This window comes from Octopus bimaculoides, chromosome 1 (assembly GCF_046866305.1).
Source record: "Octopus bimaculoides isolate indiv1 chromosome 1, ASM4686630v1, whole genome shotgun sequence".
Classification (NCBI taxonomy): Eukaryota; Metazoa; Mollusca; class Cephalopoda; order Octopoda; family Octopodidae; genus Octopus; species Octopus bimaculoides.
The window spans coordinates 23,524,756-23,551,181 of NC_142928.1; the positions used below are offsets into that span (position 1 = coordinate 23,524,756).

A 26,426-nucleotide genomic window follows, 5' to 3' on the forward strand; every position below is an offset into this window, starting at 1 on the left:
CAAATATGAAGTAAAAAAACAGGAAAATTAATCCAGAATCCTTGTCCAGTACCAGATCAATCCCAAAATCTAATCAGTTCATGCCAGTCACGGGGCCAAACATCCCTGAAAGTTTCATCCGAATCCATCCAGTGGCTCTTGAGATATCTTGTTCACGGACAAACAAACAAACATGACTGAAAACAATACCTCCACCTTTGCCAAGGCGGAGGTAATAATGTGATGAAGTTTCTATGCTAAAAATCATCTTCAGTTTATATTTGTTTTTCTAAGCTTGTATGGGTTGAACAGTTTTCTCCAGTACATATATACGATGGGCTAGTTACCCACTGATAAATGTAAAACAATGAAATCATCATCATTTAATGTTCGTTTTCCATGCTGGAATGGGTTGGACAGTTTGACTGAAAACAGTTAATCTGGAGAGCTGCACCAGGCTCCAATCTGATTTAGCATGGTTTCTACAGCTGAATGCCCTTCCTAATGCCAACCACTCCAAGAATATAGTGGGTGCCTTTTACATGCCACCTGCATGAGTGCCAGTTATGAAACATCAGCATCGGTCATGACTACAATCTCACTTGGCTTGACAGGTCTTCTCAAACACGTATATTGCCAAAGATCTCGGTTACTTGTCACTGCCTCTGCAAGGCCCAAAAGTTCAAAGGGTGCTTTTTCCTTGCCACTGGCATGGGTGCCAGGTATGTGAAACTGGCATCAGACACAACTATGATTTCACTTAGCTTGATGGGTCTTCTCAAGCACAGTAAATCACCCAACGTTTGAAGGGTGCCTTTTATGTGCCAACTGATGGTCTATTTGTGTTTTCAAATTATCAGTAAAATATCAAGATTTTTAAAATCTTAAAAATCATTTAAAAGTTCAATTGTAATTAGATTGCTGCTGTTAGAAATTCATAGTAAAAATAAGAAACTTGGAGTAAGAATACAACAGAAAATACAGAGGAACCCTGGTTTACAAATTTAATTTGCTCCTGAAGGCTGGTTGTCACTTGAAATGTTTGTAAACCAAAACTGTTTTTCTCATAGGAAATGTAAGAGAAGACATGGTGAATTTGAGCAAAAGCTAGACAGCAACTGACGTTCCCTTGCTAACTCTTCCAGCTTGTTGCCAACCACTGTTGCCAGCTTACAAGCTCATTGCTCAAAACACTATTTGTCACCTGAGATGTTTTATGTTCAAAAGATTGTCTGTAAACCTATTTGCTTCTTATGAGAAGCATTCGTAAACTGAGGTTCCACTGTAAGTTGTTTTAGTTTTTTATTATAACAGATATTGGCTAAACAATTTTAATAAACTAAAGAAATATTCGAAAGAGTCAAGCAATATTCCAGTGAGAAACACATGTATATGTGAGTCAACAAGGATAGTAAGTGTGCTGGACACCTACAACAGCAATAAAAAGAAGGCTAAATGGAATGGTTGATGGAAGAAAGCTGTTTTTGATCAACGTTTACCAAACAGCATAGTATATAGAAATGTACCATTTTCACAGAAATCATTAAACAATGCAGATTTAAGTTTATGGGACACAATTAATGAAGAATAGATGTAGTTGTATGACTATTATTACTATGGAAACCAGTACATGGTAGAAGAAGAAGGAGACTCAATTGAACATATGTTTAACAGTTGCTGGAGGACACAAACTTAGAGAGGAAATGTATTGGCGAGATGACGGAGGACAGGGAAACATGGAGACTAGTTAACAGGATATAAGTGTGTTCAACATGATATGATAATAATGAAGCTCTAGTGGTTTTTAAAGGAGACAGAAACAGTAGTTAAATTTCACTCACAGCACACTATACTGAACAAAGTAGCCCAAGGTACACCATGCTTGGAAAAAAACAGGATGGTCATTACTAGAATGTCTTTAATCATATTTCAGTCAGAGCTGATTTGGGGGCTAAACAAAAAAAAAATTTATGAACCAATTAGGGAGCCTCTGCATACTACTTAACCTGCCAGAAATAAAACCCAAATTTCTCTCTAAACTACATCCCACCATATGAAAAAACAAAAAAAAAAGCAAGGGAAGAAACAATGGACAAAGCAGTCCTAGATATACTACATTTGAATAAAAAAACAAAAAATCTGATGGCCACAACTGCAATGTCTTTTATCCTAAAATCATCTCAATGAAGGACCGACCCAAAGCTTGCCAGTTCCAAACTTGAAAATGAGAGACAATATATTTGCAGTCCAGTATCTTACTGAATGCGGCACCCACACTTCTCTTCCTCTGAAAGCAATATGTTAATGCTGAACTTCATTATTTTATTATAATTACTTACCAACGACAGCTGACGGCAATAAAAGAAATAACATGAATCTAGATTAAATGCATTCTTTCATTATCATAAAGAGTGAAATATTGATCAGTAAGTCTAAATACTGTGGAAGCTAGTTATAGAAAACTAGATGTTATTTAATTGCTGAATTATAGATTACTGGAAATAAGCAATCCAATGACAATGAACTGAGAGAAATTATGATATATACAAGCAAAAAATGTACTGATGTTGTTAATGGAAATTGAAAGTACAAAAGGAACTGGTGGCCTCAAAAAAGGACTAATACTACTGGTTTTAAATTTAGGGATAAAGCTAGTCAATTTTAAGGGAAGAAAATGGATACTGCCCCTGATGTTGTTAATGGAAATTGAAAGTGACAAAAGGAACTGGTGGCTTCAAAAAAGGACTAATGCTACTGGTCTTAAATTTAGGGACAAAGCTATTAAATTTTAAGGGAAGAAAATGGATACTGCCCCTGATGTTGTTAATGGAAATTGAAAGTACAAAAGGAACTGGTGGCTTCAAAAAAGGACTAATACTACTGGTCTTAAATTTAGGGACAAGGCTAGTAAATTTTAAGGGAAGAAAATGGATACTGCCCCAGAACCAGAGTGGTATTTTGCTTTTCATCCTTATGGAGTCGTTAAAATAAAGTTGACCTAGGCAAGATTTGAACTCAGAATACAATAGATCAAAACAAACACTGTAAAGCATTTTTTCTGATACTAACAATTCTACCAATTTGACATCTTAATAATACTAATAATAATACTATTAAACAGTATGTAATAATTAAGACTTTTATAGTCACATTATAGGCACAAGTTGATGGTGTAGAAAGGTTGTTGTTGAGATTCAAAAACCAACTCTTTTAGAATTTTAGCTACAAACTTTGCATAAGTACATTTCTAGACAAAGCATAAGTGCCTACATGGACACCAAATAGTTCTGACAAAAGTTTAAGAAGCTTGACTAAGAGTTACAAAAAGCTGGTAGATTGAACCCCAGGCAGAGTCATCCAAAAGTCCATACAGAGCCTTATGGTGGTGATGATGATATTAAAATATATTTTCATTCCAGGTCGCATGTTTTTTTTTTTTAACAAATTGCACTCAGTACAGCTAAACCTTCATCAGCCAGAAAGATAAATAACAGAATTTTAAACTATCTGGACTAGATACACACATACACACACACACACGACAAAAAGTTACACGGTGTAAACGGATTGCAGAACATGCATACATAGGCAGCAGTGTGGTTAAGAAGTTTGTTTCACAGCTACATGGTTTTGGTTTCAGTCCCACTGCACAGTACCTTGAACAAGTGTCTTCTACTATAACCCTGGGCCAACCATAGCCTTGAGTGGATTTTGTTAGAAACAGAAAGAAACAGCATGTTTTAGCAGAACAGCATATGAGCATATGAGATAGCTAAATACATGTATGTTCAAAAGCTACTCAAAAAGTACAGAATCTTAAATCTGTGATGTTTTGCACAAAATTCTGGATCTCCAGTCAATAAATGACTTGAGAATATTGTCCTTCTGGACATTAGCCTCAGTAGAAATACAAGAAAAATACTACTTAATAGTAAATCTATACTTAATAGCCTTTCTGAGTGGATTTTTTTTTATTAGTTTTTTTTTTTTTGGCTTCGTGTCAGTTAATGACTATAAACACTATGAAGCTAAGTTTCAAAAGAATTAGCACAAAGCTAATTGGTCATCTGAAATGACCCATGATGATGCATAATTAATGGGTGGTTTCAGATTGCACTGCATTGTTTTATATTATCCACCATTATATGTGTAGTTATTCAAAGCTAGATTTGTAAATTTCCTCTAACTAGTCTTTGATTTTCATTGAATTCAAACAAGAACCTAGTGCGTTTGCCAAGGACACAACCAATACGAACACAGTACTAATTACTGACAAACAAACCTGTTTCTTCAGATACTAACTTACAAAGTAGGAAATTAACAGTGTGGTTTAATATTGGAGCTTATAATTTATGCTATCATTTACAAAGGTAGAGCTGAGATAAAGGAAGAGTCATTTTAAACTATTTAAGAAAACACGGAAATTGTTACATTTACTTTCCATTTATATTTTAATAGTACCGCTGTGTCAAAAAGTTTTGTTGTACTTCTACAACCTGGTCACTTACATAATTGCACTGTATCTGTTGAAAACGAGTTACTGGTGAGTTTTTATAAACGGTGAAAATGCTTCATCATCATCATCACCATGTAACATCCATTTTCCATGCTGGCATGGGTGGGATGGTTTGACAGGAGCTGACAAGCCAGCATAAAGCTCTAGCGCCTGCTTTGGAATGGTTTCTACAGATGCTTTAGAATGGGTTCTACAGATGCCCTTCCTAATTCCAATCACTTTACTAGGCACCAGTACTACTGAAGTCACCAAGTAACTTGAAAGACAAAACCCCTTCAACTGAAGAAGATGTAGTACTGATGTAGATGGTTTTCATGCCAAGTGCTGAGAGAGAGGCAGGAACATGTGTCTTGCAGTAGAGGAGACACAGGGCTAAACTAGATTTGTTTTTTTTTTCTCTGTTCTTTTTCCTCCTTTTGTTTTTGTTTGTTCTTTTTCTTAATTATGAAGTTTGCTTAAAAAGAACTGGACATAAAAAACAGCATGTTGACCAGCTGGCATAGCATACAAGCAACTACAATGTTGTGTATTTAGGACGTTGACCTTCAGTCTCATAATAGCTATATCAAGACGTGTCAGTTAGTCATCAATTTACATATGCGAGAGTGAATGAATGTTTATTGCACTTGGAGATTTGCAGCATGTTGAACAATGAAGCATTTGGAAGAGTGACAGGTTTGTGTGAAATTCTGTTTCAAATTGAGAAAATTTTTACAGAGGAATTTCTAATGTTGTAACATGTCTATGGCGGGAAAGAATGTTTGAGTTATACGCAATGTCATGAGTGGAACCAGCATTTCAAATTACGAAGAGCATCAACTTGGACAACCTAAAATCTGAATGAAATTTTAAGAGAATGGACAATGATCACTTTGCCTAAGTATGTGCGGTCATTTGTGAAAATTGTCCATAAATGTCATAAGAAGTATACATCTGGAATTATGTCCAACCTAAGCAAGCATGGAGAAGTTGATGTTAAAACAACAAGGATGATGCATCAATGTTTGGCCCAAGTTCTACAGCTGAACGCCCTTCCGAACACCAACTCCTTTATACAATGTCCTGGATATCTTTTGCCATGATACAAACACTAGAAAGGTTGTTATACCTTTGGCCAGAGTAAGGGGTCATCTTGACTCAATACTTTGCAATCATTTTACAGAGGGTACTGTGCTTTACATACTATACATACACACACACACCAACAAATATTATCCAATGGGCTGGTGTATAATTTCCGACTAATAAATTTCCCTCATGAAGCTTTATCTGAGCCAAGGCTATGGTAGTAGAAGGTTTAAGGCATCATGCAGTGGGACTGAACCTGAACCAAGTGGTCATGAAGCACAAGCCATACTGTGGCCACTGTTTTCTAAGTATTCACATGTGATAATTATTTCAGGATGACAATCTCAATCTAGTTTTATCAGTTATTATATAGGGCAACACTGAGGACGTTTTATGTGGTCACATGGCATGCTAGAAATAGCCACCCATATTTGTTTCAAAACATAATTTAGTGTCTTAAAACAAATGACACATTGCAAAATATACTTCTCCAGCAAGAAGACAGAATACTTTTAATCATCGGTCTGCCAAATTAGTGTTGACCAACAACAAACATGCTAACGAGAGAGCATCTATATAGTCACTCGAGCTGCTAGAAACAGCAACCAAATCTACTTCAAATTACATCATCTTATCTCATATAAGGGCAATTAAATAGAATAGGCCTACATACCCCACCCACCCACCCAGAAATCATCATGGTTGAAACACATTTGATCATAGGTCTGCTGAATTATGGCCAACCAACAACACAAAATATTACAACATATGGCATAGCATATCATTTTAAAAATATGATTGGTCAATATTTTCTAATTAAAATTTTATTTTCTAATCATCCAAAATTGTACTACTTTAGGCAAAATTGGGTGTGTTTGTATATATAAACTCTTAGATAATCAGTTATTTAATATGTGATTGTTTATTTAACCAGGTCATACAACAGATAAATATTTTATGTTATCTGTCATTTTCTAAGTTATCTATACAATTCTTGCTGTTGATCTCCTTTGCTTGTCTCATATCTGCAATGTAACAAAAACTAGCCTTCCTCTTAAGGAGCCAGAAAATGCTTCACCTCTCAACAGTGACTGACACCCTACAAAATGAGATCATGGATAGAATCCTATTCCTACTTATGGGTTGGAGCTGTTGTTATATATATATATATATATGAACAGCCTAGGCCACATGCAAAAAAGAACACCCATAACTCACTCCACCTTGAGTTTTTGCCATAGATTTGTTTACCAACAGATGCCTAACAGATGTATTGACACATCATATCTCTCTAACACTCACCATCTCTCCCATTCATAGCATGCTGCCACTATAACTATGAATGGCACTGGACCTGTTCATATTCAACTGCTACCAGCACTTTATATTTTATTTTTATATATATATATATATATATATATATATATACACACACACACACGCATGCACCCCCCTACACGCACACACATATATATGCACATACATGCAATGGGCTTCTTCTTATTTCTATCTACCAGATCTGCTCACACAGCTTTGTTTGGCCAAGGACTATAGTAGGAGATACTTTCCCAGGCTGCTAAACAGTGGGACTGAACCAGAAACCAAATGGTTAGGAAGCAAGCTTCTTAACCATATAACTATGCCTATGTTTACCAGTATATCCACAGAAAGTAGCTAATAAAAGAAAAGTGTTCAACAGTAGAAATTAAACCAGGAATCTAATGTCTGACATGGTCCTTCAACCCATCTAGGAGGACAGTAAGAATTTGTCCAACAAATGTCAGTTTGAAATGGGGGCGCAGGCATAAAATGATGTGTGTGTCAATGTGCGATCACAGAATCAGTATGTCAGACAAAAATAAAAAAGATATTATTGGATATCTGGATTTTTTTTTTCATCAACTACATTTTAATACTTGGGTTGACTTAGGTGCTCTGTTTTCAGGAGATCAAGCACCAGACCAAGCACTAGGGTTGACAAAAGACCAAAAAATGAATTTAAAATGTAAACTAACTGTACTTACTTGGATTGGTTAAACCTTTTCGGATAGATTCCACCCATATTTGGCAAGTTGTGCTGTCTCTACAGCGAAATGTCACTTTACGTTCGCGCCACTTATGATGACCAATTCTACGGATGTGAAACACCGAAAATACATGGGGCTTAAGGGTTTGCATTTCCACAAAAAGGGTACTCGAATCCTTTGATGAAAACCCATTGCTACTGCTGTCATATTTTTCTGTTGTTACTCCGATTACTTCATTCAGTTCAATTGTATATCGGTTCTGGGCTGAAATTAAAAACAAACACAAATAAAAATTATAAACTTTTTAAATAAAACAACATGAAGGATGAATCAGTACAGACAACTTATAATATTTGGCCCAACCCCTTTGCTTTATGTTCTAAATTCCATCTCATCCACCTTCAAATCAACTTCATCTATCAGTCTTACAAAACTGATGAGCTATATAGTACAATCATCATCATTGGTTTAATGTCCACTTTTCTGTGCTTGCATGGGTCAGACAGAGTTTACTGAGGCAGATTTCTCCACAGCTCAGATGTCCTTCGTGTCATTAACCTTCACCTGTCTCCAAGTTAGGGAATATTTCTCTATGGTCAGACATGTTCCAGCAGAATATAGGAAATGAATGACATCCATTTGCAACAATCACATGATATTAGAACAAGAAGACACATACATACATATACACACACTTCATACATATACAAACACTTCATACATACAATACACACACACACACACGTACATACATACATACACACGTACATACATACATACACACGTACATACATACATACACACGTACATACATACATACACACGTACATACATACATACACACGTACATACACACATACATACATACATACACACATACATACATACATACATACACACACACACACATACATACACCTACATACATACATACACACACGTACATACACACGTACATATACACATACATACACACACATGATAGGCTTCTTTCAACTTCTGTCTATCAAATCCACTCAAGGTTTTTGGTCAGCTTGAAGCTACGGCAGAAGACAGTTGTCCAAGGTGCAACACAGTGGGACTGAACCCAAAACTATGTGGTTGGGAAGCAAACTTCTTAACCACACAGCCATGCCTGCACCAATCAATGCATAAAAAAAAAACAAAAAAAACCTCTTGGTATTTGGCTATGGCCCTTTATATTCTATTGATATCTCTTATGCCCAGATTGCCATTGCTTTTCGATGTAATGTGTTGATAACATGAGTACCAATCAAGTAGTGGGAGTCAATATAATCAACTCTAGACTTGAAAGCAGTGCCCCACCTTGGCTACAGACCAATGGCTGAAACTAGTAAAAGAATTAAAAGCAATAAATATATAAATAAGAAATTGAACAAATATGACAAAAACTTCTACAAATGACATTTCTTATTTAATTAATTATTTACATTCCACGCACCCCTGAATGAAAGAGGCTTATGCAAATTTTAATATTTACATTTCAATTGTTGGCTGCAGGCCACTCTTACCTACTGATAACAAATACAAGCAAGCAATTTTCTCTTTACAAGATCGCTCGATCTGCTAGAAATAGCAGCCAAACCTCACTCAAATCATACAGATCGTCCAACTTTTGCCAGCATGGAAAAGAGACATTATATAATATGATGATAATAGTGATGATGATGATTTACTTGAACCAGGGTTGATGTGGAGCTATAAACAACCAGACATATAATTTGAGGGAGATGCTAGTTTGAGTGGCAAGGGTATGTGTCTACATTGCCAGCTCATGATTCCCTGACTTGTTTCTAAACAGGACATGGAATCTTACATTGCTTCACATCACTTAGTTACACAGCAGCAGGTTTTGCTTTTCTTTTTAAATATATTTTTCTACTTTATCTTTTTTTTTTTTTAAAAAAAAAAAAAAGCATTTAGTTGAATATGGAAAGGCAATGTTTGAACAATTCTGCTAGCATATCAGTATGACAATGTCTGTATTGGCGGGAAGGAATTTCAGAGGATTACAATTCTAGGGAGAAAGGACTGCATGTAATGTTTAGAGTGGGACCTGGGAGAAGAAGAGAGAGATATCAAGAGGTTGATAGGTGGTAGAAGAGGGACTCGGTAGAGAAAATATGCAACTAATTGGTTCAGAAAAACAGAGGATATTGTAGTTAAAAACAGAAGAGACCGTTAGAAGAAACAGCGAGTCTACGAGTTAAGTTGTGATGGACTGGTTCATTAAGCCTTTGTCAAGCTGATAAATATCCTTTTTATTGCAATTTCGAAAATTTATGCCACCAGTAGCTACACCATTTCCAGCAGTGTAAGCAACAACCCAATATCTGACAAAATTAGCTAACACAAGACAGGTTTATCTCCTCAACTTCACATGGGTCCTTGTAATACACAAGCACAAAATTATCTTCAGTCTATAGTAGATTAATTGAGCCTAGCCATAACAGGGATCAATGAGCCTAGCCATAGCAGGGTTTGAATTATTGACTTTGATTCCCTTTGAGTTTAAACTACACAAATCATTCGTTTGTGTCGTTTAACATGTTTTAACATGATTTCCATGTGACTGAGGGTTAGACAGTAGGTAATTGTGGCATATTTTTATGGTCAGATACTTTTCTTGTCATCAACTCTTACCTGCTTTTCAAGGAAGGAACTTTTTTTTTATTCTAAGGTAATTCAAAAGCACAGAGCTAGTAAACAATTCGTTGACAGAAAATGTCAATGAATGTCATTGCTTGCCACCCAGATACAACAGGGATGCTATAACCCAACATAGCTTTGGTAAACATTCAGACACACACACACACAAACAGATGCCCATTCATACACACACACACATACACACAACTAGTTTCTTTCAGTTTCCATCTACCAAATTACCTCACAAGGTACTGATTAGCCAGGGGACTATAGCAGAAGGGTCTTGCCCAAGGTGCCATGCAGTAGGACTGCAGCTGTACCCAAGATATGAAAATGTGTAAGAAATTGATCTAGTCTGAAGAAATTTAAACAATGACATTGTGAAGATTCAACTGCTTGAGTCTTGACTTCATAACCATAGGTCAGATTTTGGTCCAGCCATTGTGCTCTGACCCTGGCCTTGTTGAAATGTCATGTGTGCATTACTCTAAGATACTAAACTGACAACAAGTGCTACTCTTATTTTACAACTGTGTGATTGGAGCCAAGACAGACATCAAACAATAAAATAGTTAAATCAAAAAAAAAGGAATAGAAATTGCAAATGCATGAGGAATACACTGAATGAAGTATAGTAGCGATGATGATGATGAAATATTTGGCTGCCTGGCTGATTCTATGATTTAGTGAAATATCAAATGAGATGTTTCTGTGAACATCTTCATTTTAAACACAGAGTAACCCATCACACAACACCAACACAGATGCCGGATGTTGGCAGATATCAGTGCTTGCGACACACGTCCTGAGGTTAGAGTCTGCCTGTGCAAGCTGCTTATCTTAGTCTATCTAGCTGTAAAAGTGGGAATTATTTTCACGGTCAAAAAAAAAAAAGAAAAAAAAAAAAGAAAAAGACTAGTGGCAGGAAATGCCTGCTGCAACAATTCAAAGAAATTTAGATAGACATTCATATATTTTCACTGTAGGAAGAGGAGGAGATGCAAACCAGGAAAATTTTGGGAAAAAATAAAAATAAATAAAAGAAACACTTATCTAAACATGTTATTACAACAAAAGGCACAAACATAAACTACTCTGAAAGAACAGAGGAATTATTCAGGGAAAATGTTCTTAGTCTCCTCTCCAAAACAACACATTCACACACACATGGAAGACATTAAAGAAAAACATAAGTCAGCTCTCCGGATATGGGTCCGCACAGCAGAGATAATGTAAGTTTGAGACAAATGGTGATTAGCTGTACAGCAGATGTTCCCAACTCACCATGCCAACAGAGAAAAACAAACATAAAAAAATTACTGATGATTATTACTGATCATCATCATCACCATCATTTGAATGTATTTCTTAGTTATTTAATATATTGTTTAATTTACATAATTTTGAAATATAAAATAGAATAGGTGCAAGCATGGCTGTATGATTAACAAGTTTGCTTCCCGACCATATGGTTGTGGGCTCATGGCACTTTGGCCAAAGGCCAGAGCCTTGTGGGTGGATTTGGTAGACAGAAATTGAGAGAACTCAGTCGAATATATATTGTATGTATCTATGTGTATGTATGGAGTGAGTATTTGTGCTTGTGTCTCCTTTCTTAGCATCATATAACAATTGTAAATGAGAGTCAGTGTCATACAAGCAGTGTGGTTCATTTTCAATATTCTGTGAAAACATGTTTGACCATGCCGGCATTTGGCTGTAGAAAACCTGCCTCAATAAGCACCATCTGACTCATGCAAGTAATGGATGGTTTGACCAGGGACGATAAGTTAACTCCAGTCTGATTTGGAATGGTTTCTACGGCTGGATGCCCTTCCTAATGCCAACCACTCCAAGAGTGTATTGGGTGTTTTTACATGCCTCTAGCATGGGTGCCAGTTACATGACACCAGAATCTGCCATGACTATGGTTTCACTTGGCTTCATGGGTCTTATTCTCAAGCACATAATGCCAAAGGTCTTGGTCATTTATCGTTGCTTCCATGAGGGTCTTGGTTATTTGTCATTGAAAACACACATTTCTTAAAAAACAAAAGCTAAACCCCTTCTGAATGGTCTCCAATGGAGATATGTAATAAAAAACAATATGAAATTCACCTCCTTGAGAAGTTACATCTGATTAAGCCAACACTTTAAACAGAGCAGCTTTGCTAGGATAATGAAAAGTAATCTAACATACTTATAAAATTATTAATCAGATAAATAACTGATAAATCTATCATATCCTCCAATAAGGTTTCAAGTCACATCTGATTCTTTTTTCAATTATTACATATTTTACCTATATCCATATTGTTTATATTTAAGATATACAGATGAAAGCTTTGAACAATCCTCATCACCATTTAACTGCTATCTTCTATGCTGACATAGGTTGGATGGTTTGAATAGATCTGATGAATGAGAGGACTGCATCATGTTCCGATTTCTACTTTGGCATGGTTTCTATGGTTAGATGCCCTCCTTACTGTCAACCATTTTACAAAGTGTACTGGCTACTTTTTCCATGGCAACAGTACTAGTGATGTCACAATGTAACTCACAAGACTAAGTCACCCCTCGACAGAGTAGGACTACAGTAGAGAGGTGGGCAGCTTTATGCTAGGAAAGGAGAGGTTAAAGTATTATAAAAGGAGCTGGAAAGGATTTCTTGCAGTAGAAGAGATACATGGTGACCTTATATTATGTTTTTATTATTATTATTATTACTATTATTACTTCCGCCTTAGCAAAGGCGGAGGTATTGCTTCAGTCATGTTTGTTCGTTTGTCCATGGACAAGATATCTCAAGAACCACTGTATGGGTTTGGATGAAACTTTCAGGGATGTTTGGCCTGCTGACTGACGTGAACTGATTAGATTTTGGGATTGATCCAGTGCCAGACAAGGAGTCTGGATTATTTTCCCGTTTTTTTTTTTCTTTACTTAATTTTTGAGAGCGGTCAGGTTCATTTTTAGTATTCTCGTTTGTGAAAGCAGTCAAGTTTATTTCAGATATTCTCATTTTAAAAATCTTTTCCGGCTAATCATTGAGAGGATGTTGGTGTTGCCTTGGCGGAGGTTTGCGCTCTCTGAGTGCTCTTATTATTAATAAGTTAAATGAAGAGAAATTTCTCCCCAAGTGAAGAGATTAATGCAGTTGATGTTCAGTGTGAACATTTGTAGGCTAATGTTTACAAGAGTATACATAAGTGATTCTTTTTAACCCTAGATCAATCCTGATCAAGCATTCCAGCCATGACCATCCTATCATTGTAGGTATATCTAGAAATACATTATTTAATGTCTCATTAAGACAGTAAAGATTCTGCCTATTATTTCTAGTAGGTTGATTAACTACATAGAGGGTGCTCATTGATAATCTGCCTCAATGTTACACACACACACACACAACTGTCTTAATTTAACCACCAAACTATTTTTCAATAAATTTCTCCATAATTAACATAAATCTCTGGTCTTTACAAAACTCTTCAAACAATTCCAATGTTTAGGCAATGACAATGGCTCATTAGCTAACATCAAAGTTTCAATTTATTCATTAACCAAGCCAAAATTACAGACAACTGATGATCAAAAACTAATGATTTTCCATTGGTAAGGAAAATACCATAGCTAACAAATTTAGTTTACCATTATTTTTAGAAAACTTTTTAGAATTTCTTTCCTACTTCAACAAACAAATCTAGTCATGGTCTTTTCATACTTGTACCTAATTGTTAACCAGCATGATTTACTTGGTGCAACCTGACAATGGTGATAGTTCTATTATCGAAAAGAAGACATTCAACAAAGCATGTTACTTCAATTGAACTGAAAATTTATGTCGACCTAAAAATTACAGAAAACTCTTTCAATAAGTTATTCTAATTGTATGAAAAGGGTGTGGAAAAAGAGGAAGGTAAGTTACTAAACAAGCTGGGTTTGAACATAGAAACTGACATACATGATACAGTGTGTTGAAAAACACCAATTAAGTGAGATTATCCAAGCAAGTAGATGAAAACTCTCTAAGTGAGGTGTTTAATAACTTAAAATAACAACCAAGGAAGGTAACTCAAATATCAGCTACTTCAAATTTTAAGAAATAAATGCATGATGATTAATGTAGGGGATCTTGTCTTCAAAGCCAACAAATAGAGCATACCTCTGAGGTATTTTCTGTCAGCCGTATTGTTAATATTCATAATGAACATTGCTACACATTTCCTCTATTTCTATGCAATTTACCCCCAAGTCTTGCTGACTGAATAAAATGTTTTGCTGAGGAGATCCAATATGACTTAAACAAGTTTGGTGCTTTCATTAGCAGCCTTTTAAAGACAAGATCTACACCGCTCATCTACACTAGCTTAATTTTAAAAAAATATTAGTAGCTGATATTATTAGGGTGATCTCCCTTATTTTATTTTAGATTTTAAAGCACCTCCTGAAGGAATTTTTGTCTCCTAATTACATGGATAATATCAGTTAATTGAGTTTTTTTCACAACCATCGAAGCATGAAGTGCTCTTCACGACCTCGTGTTCATGAGATGGTTGTGATCTGTAAACAGTCTTGAGTAAGAACAGGAAAGAAAAGTATGAACATACAATGCACATGTGCTCACTGAATTTGTAAAATGGAAGAGAAGAAGAAAAAACGTAATGTCTGATGGTCTGCATGCCATGGCTGACACCATTATCATGCAGCTTTATTAAAATTTTCTTGTTCAACTGAAAGCATTATACACAGAAGAACCTACATATGTCTATTTTGTATGTCCATCAATCACTGAGCTTTTTTGTTGTTTTTTAGCCAAATACATTAGCTACTTTGGATGACAACCCTTTTCCAGAGTTTAATTAGGGTTTGTGATACAAACAGTTAGTTCTCAGTGGCCCGGTCCACCTAGCTGTAAAGAAACAGCACTGGGCAAAAGACTTCAGTGTGAACTAATCGCTAAATTTGACCTTTGTTTTTTATGTAAAATGTTACCTGTGGTTGATTGGTAACTTTACAGGGTGTCCACAAAGTCTGGATACATGGGATTAACACATACTTTAAGAAATTATTATTTCTTATATTTAATTGTTTATATTATGATTTTATTTACCCCATGTACCCATATGCAGATTAACACATACTTTAAGAAATTATTATTTCTTATATCTAATTGTTTATGTTGTGATTTTCCTTATTCCATGTACCCAGACTTTGTGGATCCCTGTAGAATAAGATATTATTCATCAATTTGATACTACAAAAATCGAGTGCCAGGATAGTGGTCTCATGAAGCTTGTGAAAGGAATAACTTAATTGTTGTCAAATTAAGGTACTAGGCAACTGATCACAAGGTCTTGGGTTGAAACCTCTACAAGCATAGCACAACCATTTAGGTATTCCTCTGAGCAAAGCATCTAAATTCTACTTGCTCTAGTTTAGCTGATTGACCAAAAACTAAATAAAAAAACAGACAAAAGAAATAGTGCCATTGTTGCTGTTTAGAGCAGTGAATTATATATACTGCAGTACCTATTTAGAGATAGATGGAACTTGGCCAAATAGCTAAGTACCTCTAAGGAGGTTGTCCTATACCCAAGTGACTCAACCATCTACTTAAACATAGATTACATATCTCAAGATACCTTTTAACTAGAAGTTCTGTAGGGAGACATTATCCACCCAGGAATGTAAGCAATCTATACTATGACAGTAATTAGATTTAGAAACAAGATCCTGTCAATAAAAATTGCCTTTCCTGATTATTTTGTGAATAGCAAAGTTTAAAGTTCATTTAATGTTACCAGGTGGTACACATCTACATAGGAAATATTTTACAGGAAAGATATTCAGTTTCTTAATGCCTAATGTAAATACAAGTAAATCTATAATACTTCCTATATCTACTGGACAGATAGAGAAGAGCTAAGTTTAGTGAAAAACCGGACATAAATCCATGTATTTGTTTTTATAATATAGTGTACTGCAAGAAAACAGCAGGGAAAAGGCGGTGTGAATAATTTAATTGCAAGCAACAATAAATTGTTTAAATTTTAAGCTGTTTCACAATGAAATGACATACACATAGATATGAGTTGTACTTGTTTGGCAAGTGATATGAGATTAGTGTGTTGAAGCAGAAAAAATTGCATCATGGAAAGTTATAATGGACAATGAAAACAGATTCATACACCTTTATATTTACTTTTCTTTTATCCTGTGAAGAGGAAACAATGACAGTCTATACAATAACATATATGATTACCATGAGATATAATAAAAAAGGAAATATAATGCTGTGTGTATGTAGTTTAAAATATGCATTCATGATGCAACAGTTATATAATCACTATACAGTAATTCCTCGACTACTGCGGGTGTTACGTTCCGAAACCCCTCATGATAGGTGAACATCTACAAAGTAGAAACACTACTGTACTGTATCATCATCACCATCATCATCATTTAACGTCCGCTTTCCATGCTTGCATGGGTTGGACGGTTTGACTGAGGACTGCTGCACCAGGACTGGTGAACCAGATGGCTACACCAGGCTCCAATCTGATCTGGCAGAGTTTCTACCCTCACCTGTTTCCCCATCACCAGACACATGGAAGATTGGAAACAAAAGACACCACTTGCATTAAAATGACACTTGTTTACAACTATCACATGATGTGAAAGCAAAACGACAGTAACTCACACACGCATAAGTGTGTGAGTTAGTCTTCTTTTCAATTTCCTACTAAATCCACTCACAAGGCTTTGCCAGCCCGTGTCTTTAATAGAAGACACTTATCCAAAGTATCACGCCCATATATATATATATATATATATATCCACCCCTACACATTCAATAATACTATAAAAAGAGACAAATCCTCTAAAAAAAAATTAAATCTGGAGAATCTACTAGAATAGATGCATGCACTAATTTATAAAAACATGTGACATATTAATAAAAATCTGTAAATGTACAACCATCCAGATCTCTGAGTACCTTATTTTTTCTAATATATAATTCCTGTACATCACCTCTAAACCTTCTAACACACATACATATATATATATATATATATATATATATATACATATACACATACTGGTTTCACTGATCGGACTGTAGCCAATGCTGTAGCTCTGTGCTCAGGTCCCTGCATTTTATCATAGCAGCAAAACTGAAGGGTCCTCACTATTTTATATGGTTATTTGCTCAAAGCAAGTGACCTGAGAGTATGACCAGAAGAGGGAGTGATGACAGAAGAGGAACCATGATGAGTGGAGGGAGCAAAAGTACGATGGTAGAAACAGAGTGCTTGAGGTGTCAAGCAGTGGTGGTGGGGACAAACACAATGACAAAGGATTTCTACATAGTGTCTATCTATCAAATTCATTCACAAGGCATTGGTCAGCCCTGGGTTATAGTAGAAGACACTTGCTTAAGGTACTGTGCAGTGGGACTGAACCTGAAACCACATGGCTGCAACACAAGCTTCTTAACCACACAGCTGTGTCTGCGCCTACATCTGGAATGGTGTATATCCTTAGAGCATTAATATAAAGATTTTTATTAAATAAAGGTTACCAACTAGATACCTGGAGTTCGTCTAGTCTAGAATGTTGCTCAAGACACACCATTTCAGATATGAGAGCACCAGTGAAAGGAGAGCAAAATAGGTGCTTGTTGCTGTTTAACTCAGATTAACCCTGAGTAGAACCTATAATCAAAAGCATTCCAACCATGACCAGTTTGTCCTCTTTTTTTGGCATTGCATGTCTCGGAATATATCATCCAGCATATGTTTATATATGGTATAATGTAATTGTTGATGGTAAGGTGTAATTTAAGGGAGATGTGGCTGCTAATTCAAGCAGACTGAATAACCGTGTAGAAGTTTTATGTCATACAAGGGTTATTCACAAACCATAAGGCTTTCTCTTAAATGGGAACTATAATAGAAGTGATACCAGTTCAGACATAAGGACAGTATACTGTAGCATATTAGTGGTATCTTTTTTTCTTTTCTATTTGTTTTTAATGAATGAAAAGCAAAGCTGACTTGAGTAGGACTCGAACTCAGAACCATAAGCCAATAACCATGACCTACGCTTATATGATTACTAAGGTACAGCCTCAGTTTGGATTGGGGACTACTTGAAATAACTATGAGATAACATGATATAAAATAAGGTTTGGTCTATTATCTACAGATGTTTAGAGAAAATGTCAAGGGTCTCTTGTAGCTGAAGTTTAATGATCAACATGCATATTTAGCAAATTTAACTATTCAACTTCCTAACGGAATGTTTGAAGGAAAATTTATTCAATGATAAAGTGTTTAGAAAAGATCATTCATATTTAAGTATCATGGAACTGAAAACAAATGTTAGTAATATCTTTGACATGTGTTAAGGATGTATGAAGCCAGAATCCCACTTCAGAAATTGCATGGATATTATCAACAAACGAATGGAAACCATAGGAGGATCTTAACATAACAACTGCCAATGAAATTAACAAAGGAGATCTCAAGAAAATGAAGAGTTAGCAATTATATAAAATGAATAACGAAGGAGTAGGCAGTATAATAGAGCCTACTCTCTGCTTTAGATATGTAAAAGTAGAGAGAAGTCGGAAATCTTTTCTCTTTAATTACTTTCAGTTATGAGACAGCGGCCATGCTGGAGCACTTCCTTGAAGGGTTTTAGTTGAACAAATCAACCCTAGTATTTATTTGTTCAAGTTTGGTGCTTATTCTATCAGTCTCTTTTGCCAAACCATTAAGTTATAAGGACATAAATCAGTACCAATTGTTGGAGACACATTACTCATGGGTTTCCGCACAATTTTCATCAATCAAATCCACTCATAAAGCACTGGTCAGCTCAGGGCTATTGTAGAAGACATTTGCCTTAAGTTCTATACTGTGGGACTGAACCCAAAACCACATGGTTGTAAAGTAAGCTTTTTAACCACACAGCCATGCTTGCAATTAATCATAGCAGCTATATTGGAGTGTACCAGATGAAATGAATTTTAAAAGAAAAATTAAACATGTAAAAGGGATTAGACAAATAAATTTCATGAAAATTTACTCCAATATGTCTAACTGCTTATGCCAATGTGATGTTAAATTAGATATGCTTATTTAAAACAACTCCCCGCCTTTGCAATCAATGTTCTGTTCAACTTCTTCAATTATAGTGTATTGATCCAAGGATATTTTATTATATATAAACAGTTTTTCAAATGTTTGAAAAAGTAATAATTCACAAAGAGATTTTAGGTGAATAAGACGAGTGCAGGAACATTTCATAATCTGGCTCTGTTAATTTTATAAAAGTGATTTGAAAAGTGTGTAGTCGAACATTGTCAAACAGTAGAATTGTTGTCTCTATTAGCCAGTCTTGGCTGTTTTGATTTCAGTTTTCCATTCACGTGGTCGATTTCATGGCAGTATGAGCTTGCAGCAATTGATTTCCTTTGTTGCAAAATAGGAATATTGAACTAAACCTATTACAAACCATTATTCAGCCACTATAACCATTTTGGGATGTAACAGTGGCTTTGGAAAATGTTTTAGAGACTTGTCTGCATCTAACAATTGTCTATTCCATTTTTCATCATAAGTAATGACAATGTCAGACAGGCTTCTTTTTTTTACAGTGAATTTTAACAGCATTAAACACACTTCTAGATGTCGCAATATCTGATGTTCCATCAATTCATATGAAACCCATTTATCCAACTTCCTGTTTCTGGTTTCCAGACGTCGCAATATCTGGTGTTCCATCAATCCATATGAAACCGATTTATCCAACTTCATGTTTTTGATGTCGAGCAAATGGCAGGAAACTAACAGAGGAAAATACAGCTAAGTCTGTTTTAAATTTACAAACCGGTTTGAGAGTTTCTTTCTACCAGCTTTCATAATTGGCTTCCATTTAAAACGAATTTTGATTTCCAGTCATGGCTTACTTTAAAGGTGGTCATTCTTTGAGTGAAATTTCTGAAACTATTTACTGTACCATTCATTGCTTAACATAGCTCATTCCAAACAGTTTCAGTTGCATTATATCATATAATTTGAACTCATAAAAAAGGAAAGCATGCTCCTTTAACAGTCACCATATTATTTGAAAGGCACAAAATCATTGCTTACAAGACAAACACCACCTGGAAAGTGAAGCTAGCCAAGTGTTTACAAATTTGGATTAACCCATTAACCACTTTCACTAACATCCATAATCATAACTTAGAAATGTTTTATATTGAAAAATGACATTCCATGTGGTACACCACTAATAGTAATATTTTTAATACACTGTTTGTTTGTCCTGGGCTATAAATAAAACAATGTATGAACAGAGTTAAGTGGATGTACGTAAGCAAATATAATACTGCAATCTTACAAGAGGTAATAACAGGAAATAAAATATTGCTTATGAACTGAATGTACCCAGAGATGAGATGTAATGTCTAAACACTCCAATTCATCATAGTAGTTACTAGTCTACCAGTCTCCTAATGTTGTTGTTACAACGATGATAGTTTAGCAAACTCTCAATAAATTACTTTCAAAACATGATACAGTAATAGATTTCTTTTTTAATTAAATAAAAATGTAATCTGAAGTCAGTTGAGACAGTTATCACCTCTTACTTGCAATGCTGTTTATATATGAAGGCACTGAAAAACAAAAACAAAAACAAAAAAAAAAAAAAAAAACATAACCAACAACCTTTGTTTTTATCCCGCGAGGCCTAACTGCATTTAAAGCAAACTCTGAATGAGAATTAGCAGACTTCACTGCCAAGAATGTGGCACCAGTGAATCTAAATACCGAGTTTTCTATGACATGGCAGTGCCAATCATAATAATAATTTCTAACTTTGGCAGGGGGCCACAAATTTTTGGAGAGCCTATCTATAGTCAGTTGATTCAACTTCAGTACATTAATGATAATTCTTTGTTTTTTAACATTGGCACAAAACAATTTTTTTTTTCTAGGATGGGATATATAGTTGCTTGTATATAGATGCTTGTGTTGACCTTGGTACTTGACAGGTACTTACTTCATCATTTCCATAAGGATGGCCTTGGTAGGATTCTAAAAACAATCAACCCACTGATATGACTGCACTGGTGTCTATAACATGATGGCGACTACTTTAGGAATCATACAACAGTAATAGATCAAAAGACAGTAACATGACAGGGGAATTTTAAATTTCTATATAAGACAGCAATTAGCAGACAGATTGTGAAAGGAACAAGCAAAATGAAGTGATAAAAATATTATATAAAAAGCAGGTAGTTTCACTGGGTGTTTAAAAGTGCAAGGCACCCATATATGATTAGAAGAGACAAGGAATCAATGAGATTTCTTAACAATGCTGAAGCAGAATGAAGTGTACTGAAAATAAAGAATAGTGAAACAGACTGAAAAGAAGCTGGATGGGACATTGTGTGTATGTGTGTGTGTATATATATATATATATATATATATATATATATATATATGCGTGCGGGTGACACGTAAAAGCACCCACTACACTCTCTGAGTGGTTGGCGTTAGGAAGGGCATCCAGCCGTAGAAACTCTGCCAAATCAGATTGGAGCCTGGTGTAGCCATCTGGTTTCACCAGTCCTCCGTCAAATCGTCCAACCCATGCTAGCATGGAAAGCGGACGATGATGATGATGATGATGATGAATGTAGTATTACTAGTTGATATTTATAGAAGATAAACACCCACCCACTACCAAAATGAAAATATCATTTCAGGAGGTTGTCACTGTTATTGGGAACTCCTTATCAATTGCATTGCTCAAGGAATGGAAGTTGCAGACTAAATGAACCTGATATCTTTAATGTAGTTGATTACAAGATCTACAATAACCGGATCTAATCTACAAAGTTTGGACACCAGATACACCAGCAGGTAGTTTGTTTGTTTGTTTGTTTTCCGAAAGGCAATCTTCAAGGCCTATCACTTACCTACCATATATTATTGTAACATTTATATATTATATTTTACATTTATCTTCTGCAAAAAAAAACATACTGGTTGGAAACATGTTTGCAAGAATACAAACTAATTCTATCTTGGGTTACACACTTTAGGTTAGCACTAACATTCTGACAATTCTCTTTTCTCTTAGTGTTGTTTTCAAGGGAATTTTGACAGACTAAGTGCTTTCCTGATATGTTTTTATAGCTCAAAGTAACCGTTTCAAGTAATCCCACCGCACAAACTAAAAATAATAAACAAACAACTCCACAAACCCCAAGAGCTTGTGTGGCTGACGTTTGCCTGGAGATTTGGAAGCATTAAATAGATTACAGATAAATTCATCTAAGTACTTATACTAGCCTAAAACAGGTACACGGCTTTCCTAGGGAAAAAACCCTTAATGTTAAGCCCCAGTCTAGCTCATTTAAGCAGACTTATGATTAAAAAGGCCTGCCAATAATAACCATAGTTTTTTTCTTTTTCTTTTTTGTCTAGAGATAACTTGGACTACATTAACTAATATGTCTTTATTTAAACTTTTGCCTCTCCTCTGTATAACATGTTGTACTTTCTGGCCCTCAGTTGGTTATGATGACAAGGGTTCCAGTTAATCTGATCAATAGAACAGCCTGTTCATGAAATTAACATGCAAGTAGGTGAGCATTCCGCAGACACACAAACCCTTAATACAGTTCTCAGAGAGATACAGAATGACATATCAGGCTGAGTAAAAAGTAAGCAACATTTTGAAACATTGCGATATATTTCAACAATGTGGAAATTTTATTCATCAAAGTAAGTACCATTACAATCAACACATTTATGCTGAGTTACAAGTTTGTTTATTCCGGTAACATATAAAACTGGAGTTCTGGAGCTGATGAACTCTTTGAACGTACTTTCAGCATCAGTTCAATTTTTGAACTCCTCCTCTCGCAGGAAACCATCAAGGTACTTGAAAAAGTGGTAGTTGATAGGAGAAAGGTCTAGGGAATAAGCTGGGTGGGGAAGAAATTTGTAGCCAACTTCCCTCAACTTCTGCAGCATTATTAGTGAAATATGTGGTTGAGCATTCTCATAAAAAATGATTGGCCCTCTTCTGTTGACCTGTTTGGGACAGAGGAGTAGCAGTTTTTTGTTCATTTTGACAATTTTATAGCAATGTGTTTCTGCAGTAATGGGTTTTTTATTTTTAGGTTTTAAGAAGTAAAAGTAGCTGAGTCCAACAGTACACAACCAAACAGTCACCATAACCTTTTTGAAGAGCTCGGGTTTACGGGAGGTTTGCAGTGCTTCATTTTAGTCCAACCACTGCAAAGAACATTTTTTGTTATTGTACAGAATCCACTTTTCATCGCAAGTTACAATATTGTTGAGAAACGGATTGGTCTGGTTACAGAGAAGTGATGAGCAAATTTCGTATCTACACATTTTCTGATTTTCATTCAAATCATGTGGTACCCATTTGAAGAACTTTTTTGATTTTCTGATCGCAGGCAGTTTTCTGGCTAATTTGAAGTTCTTTTGATAGTTCTCAAGTGGTTTTATGTGGATCTTTCTCAATGATGGTCTTTAATTGACCATCATCAATGACAGATGGATGTCCACTATGCTCATGATCTTCAAGGCTCAGGTCTCCACTGCAAAATCGTTTAAACCATTTACGAGCTGACCACTCGCTGGTCATTTCCTCACCAAAGTTTTGTTGATATCATAAGCAATCTTAGCTGCTTTACGTCTTTTTTTTGAAGTTGAATAGCAAAACTACTTGAATGTCACGCTTTGACAGTTTCATTTCAGATGGTGAAAACAATATCAATGTTAATTTGATGCATTTGGGCAAATCTATGTCTGTATAATCAGACAACTGCAAAAAACTGTTTAGAAAAATTCAAAACTCTACAAAAATCTAGTACAAATTCTTCATGGTTGAAAACATTGCTTACTGTTTACTCAACCTGATAGAATGTGATAGGGCTGGCCCTTTGAATTACAGCCACAGCTCATTTTTGCCAGCAGAGTGGACTGGAGAAACATGAAATAAAGTGTCTTGTTCAAGGACACAACTCGTCGCCGGGAATTGAACTCATGACTTTACAATCATGAGCTGAATAATCTAACCACTATGCCACATGCCTTCACATGTGATACATAAAACATATTTCCCCCGGCATCTATGCACCGTATATGAGACACATTCCCAATTTTATTTAACCACCAGAATAACTTGAGACGTATGAGAGGGAAGTTTTATATAACTCAGAATGTATGAAACAAGGGCTGACTAAAAGTTTGAAAACAAGCATAGATGTTTAGGACTAACTTATGAAAATGCTTTGGACAGGAAAGGAGTTAAGATAACAGGATGTGACGGGAAGGAGAGTTAGCTGCTATGTCCAATACCTTCTCCTGTAGAACATATTTGGTTTCTATTTTACCTGCATAGTAATGACTCAGTCAAGGTAAAGCAGATACACAATGAAACCCAGTGGCTATGAATAAACAAGCTACGAGCCAATAGCATAACATCTAACGTACTCAGTATATTCAGTCACTACATTTATTTTCCATCTACCAAATGTTTGTAGGTTACTTGTAATTATTGTCTTGGTTTTTCTGACATGCATCATTTCACTTCTGATGTGTGTGCGTGTGCGTGCGTGCGTGCGTGCGTGTGTGTAATAGATATATTTTCTCTTTGACACACAAAGAAAAAAAAGAAGTTTCTGATAAATGAGAACAACAAAGAAATATGAAATGAGTGAGGTGTGACTTTTACAGAGATTAACAAAATGCAGGTGGTGCACTGCTTGTACTATTCAGTTCAATGGAAGTGTGAATATCTAAAGTATATATATATATATATATATATATACTCACACATACACACAATGGACTCTGAACTGTTTTGATGATTTGCTGATGGTGTAGTAACTACACTAATTTTACTGACCTAATTACCACCAGAGATAGAAAGCTATCACCATCACACAGCTGTTTTTCCAATAGTATGTCTAGGATATCAAGTGAGTAGATACTGTTCAGGAGTCTACAACAGGTTCCAGAGGCAATAGAGGTATTGTGTGTGTAAGAAAGTTTCTATGAGACTTACAAGTGTTTGTGTGTCACATGTGCTTAAACATAGGAAATATACTTCTTTTTATAAACTCTATGGTTTTCAAGCCCTTTTGTATTCAACCTGCCTTTCATAAGGCATATCTAACTCACTTTGACATGTTCATCATCATCATGGTCACGAACATATTGGACTAAATCGGTGTGGACTATAATCTGGGAAGACAAGCTAATTGTAAATGGCCAGAGAAAGTAACTGAATATTAGAACCTATACAGTAAGAAAAATAACTGCACAGGGCTGCAGACACACTCAACTGCACAAGGTCTCGGACACACAAGTGCACAGGGCCTCGGACACATAAGCGCACAGGGCCTCGGATGCACAAGTGAACAGGGCCTTGGATGCACAAATGAACAGGGCCTCGGACGCACAGCTACACACAGGCTCTGACACACTACATTAACTCCATTACAATTTTAATTGAACATGACTGGCATACACTTTCTCTACCTCATTCACAGGGAGAGAAAGAGAGAGCGAAAGAGAGAGAGATAGAGAGAGCGAGCGAGCGAGAGAGAGAGAGGGGGAGAGAGAGGGGGAGAGAGAGAGAGAGAGAGAGAGGGGGAGAGAGAAAGAAAGAGAGAGAGAAACATTAAAACATCTGATGCCAAATAGTCAGTATCAAATCAGCAATGTCACATAGGGAATGCCAAAATGTCTTGTACCTTACTGGCATGTACCACATAGCCATAACAGTATGATACTAATACTATGATGGCAAAGATCATAGGTAGCTATCACTGCTCTGCTAGAGATGAGGATCATTATCTCATCACCATTATCATCAACGACAGGCAGACTTAAGGTATAATAATGCTAGTGATGGTTAGCCAAGTGAAGGCGCGAGCTTACGATCACGAGGTTGTGAGTTTGAATCCCGGACCGGGCTGCATGTTGTGTTCTTGAGCAAGACACTTTATTTCACGTTGCTCCAGTTCACTCAGCTGTAGAAATGCATTGCGACGTCTCTAGAGCCAAGCTGTGCGGGCCTTTGCCTTTCCCTTGGAT

The 26,426-nt window shown here is 35.8% G+C and overlaps 1 protein-coding gene across 1 annotated transcript in view; it reads right to left on the minus strand.

Moving 5' to 3' along the window:
- Positions 1–26,426, minus strand: part of LOC106884171 (ceramide kinase) — a 108,854-nt gene that overhangs the window by 45,772 nt on the left and 36,656 nt on the right. The window contains exon 2 of the mRNA XM_014935414.3: positions 7,588–7,854. Within this exon, the coding sequence (XP_014790900.1) occupies positions 7,588–7,854 (267 nt within the window). The remainder of the gene's footprint in view (positions 1–7,587; positions 7,855–26,426) is intronic.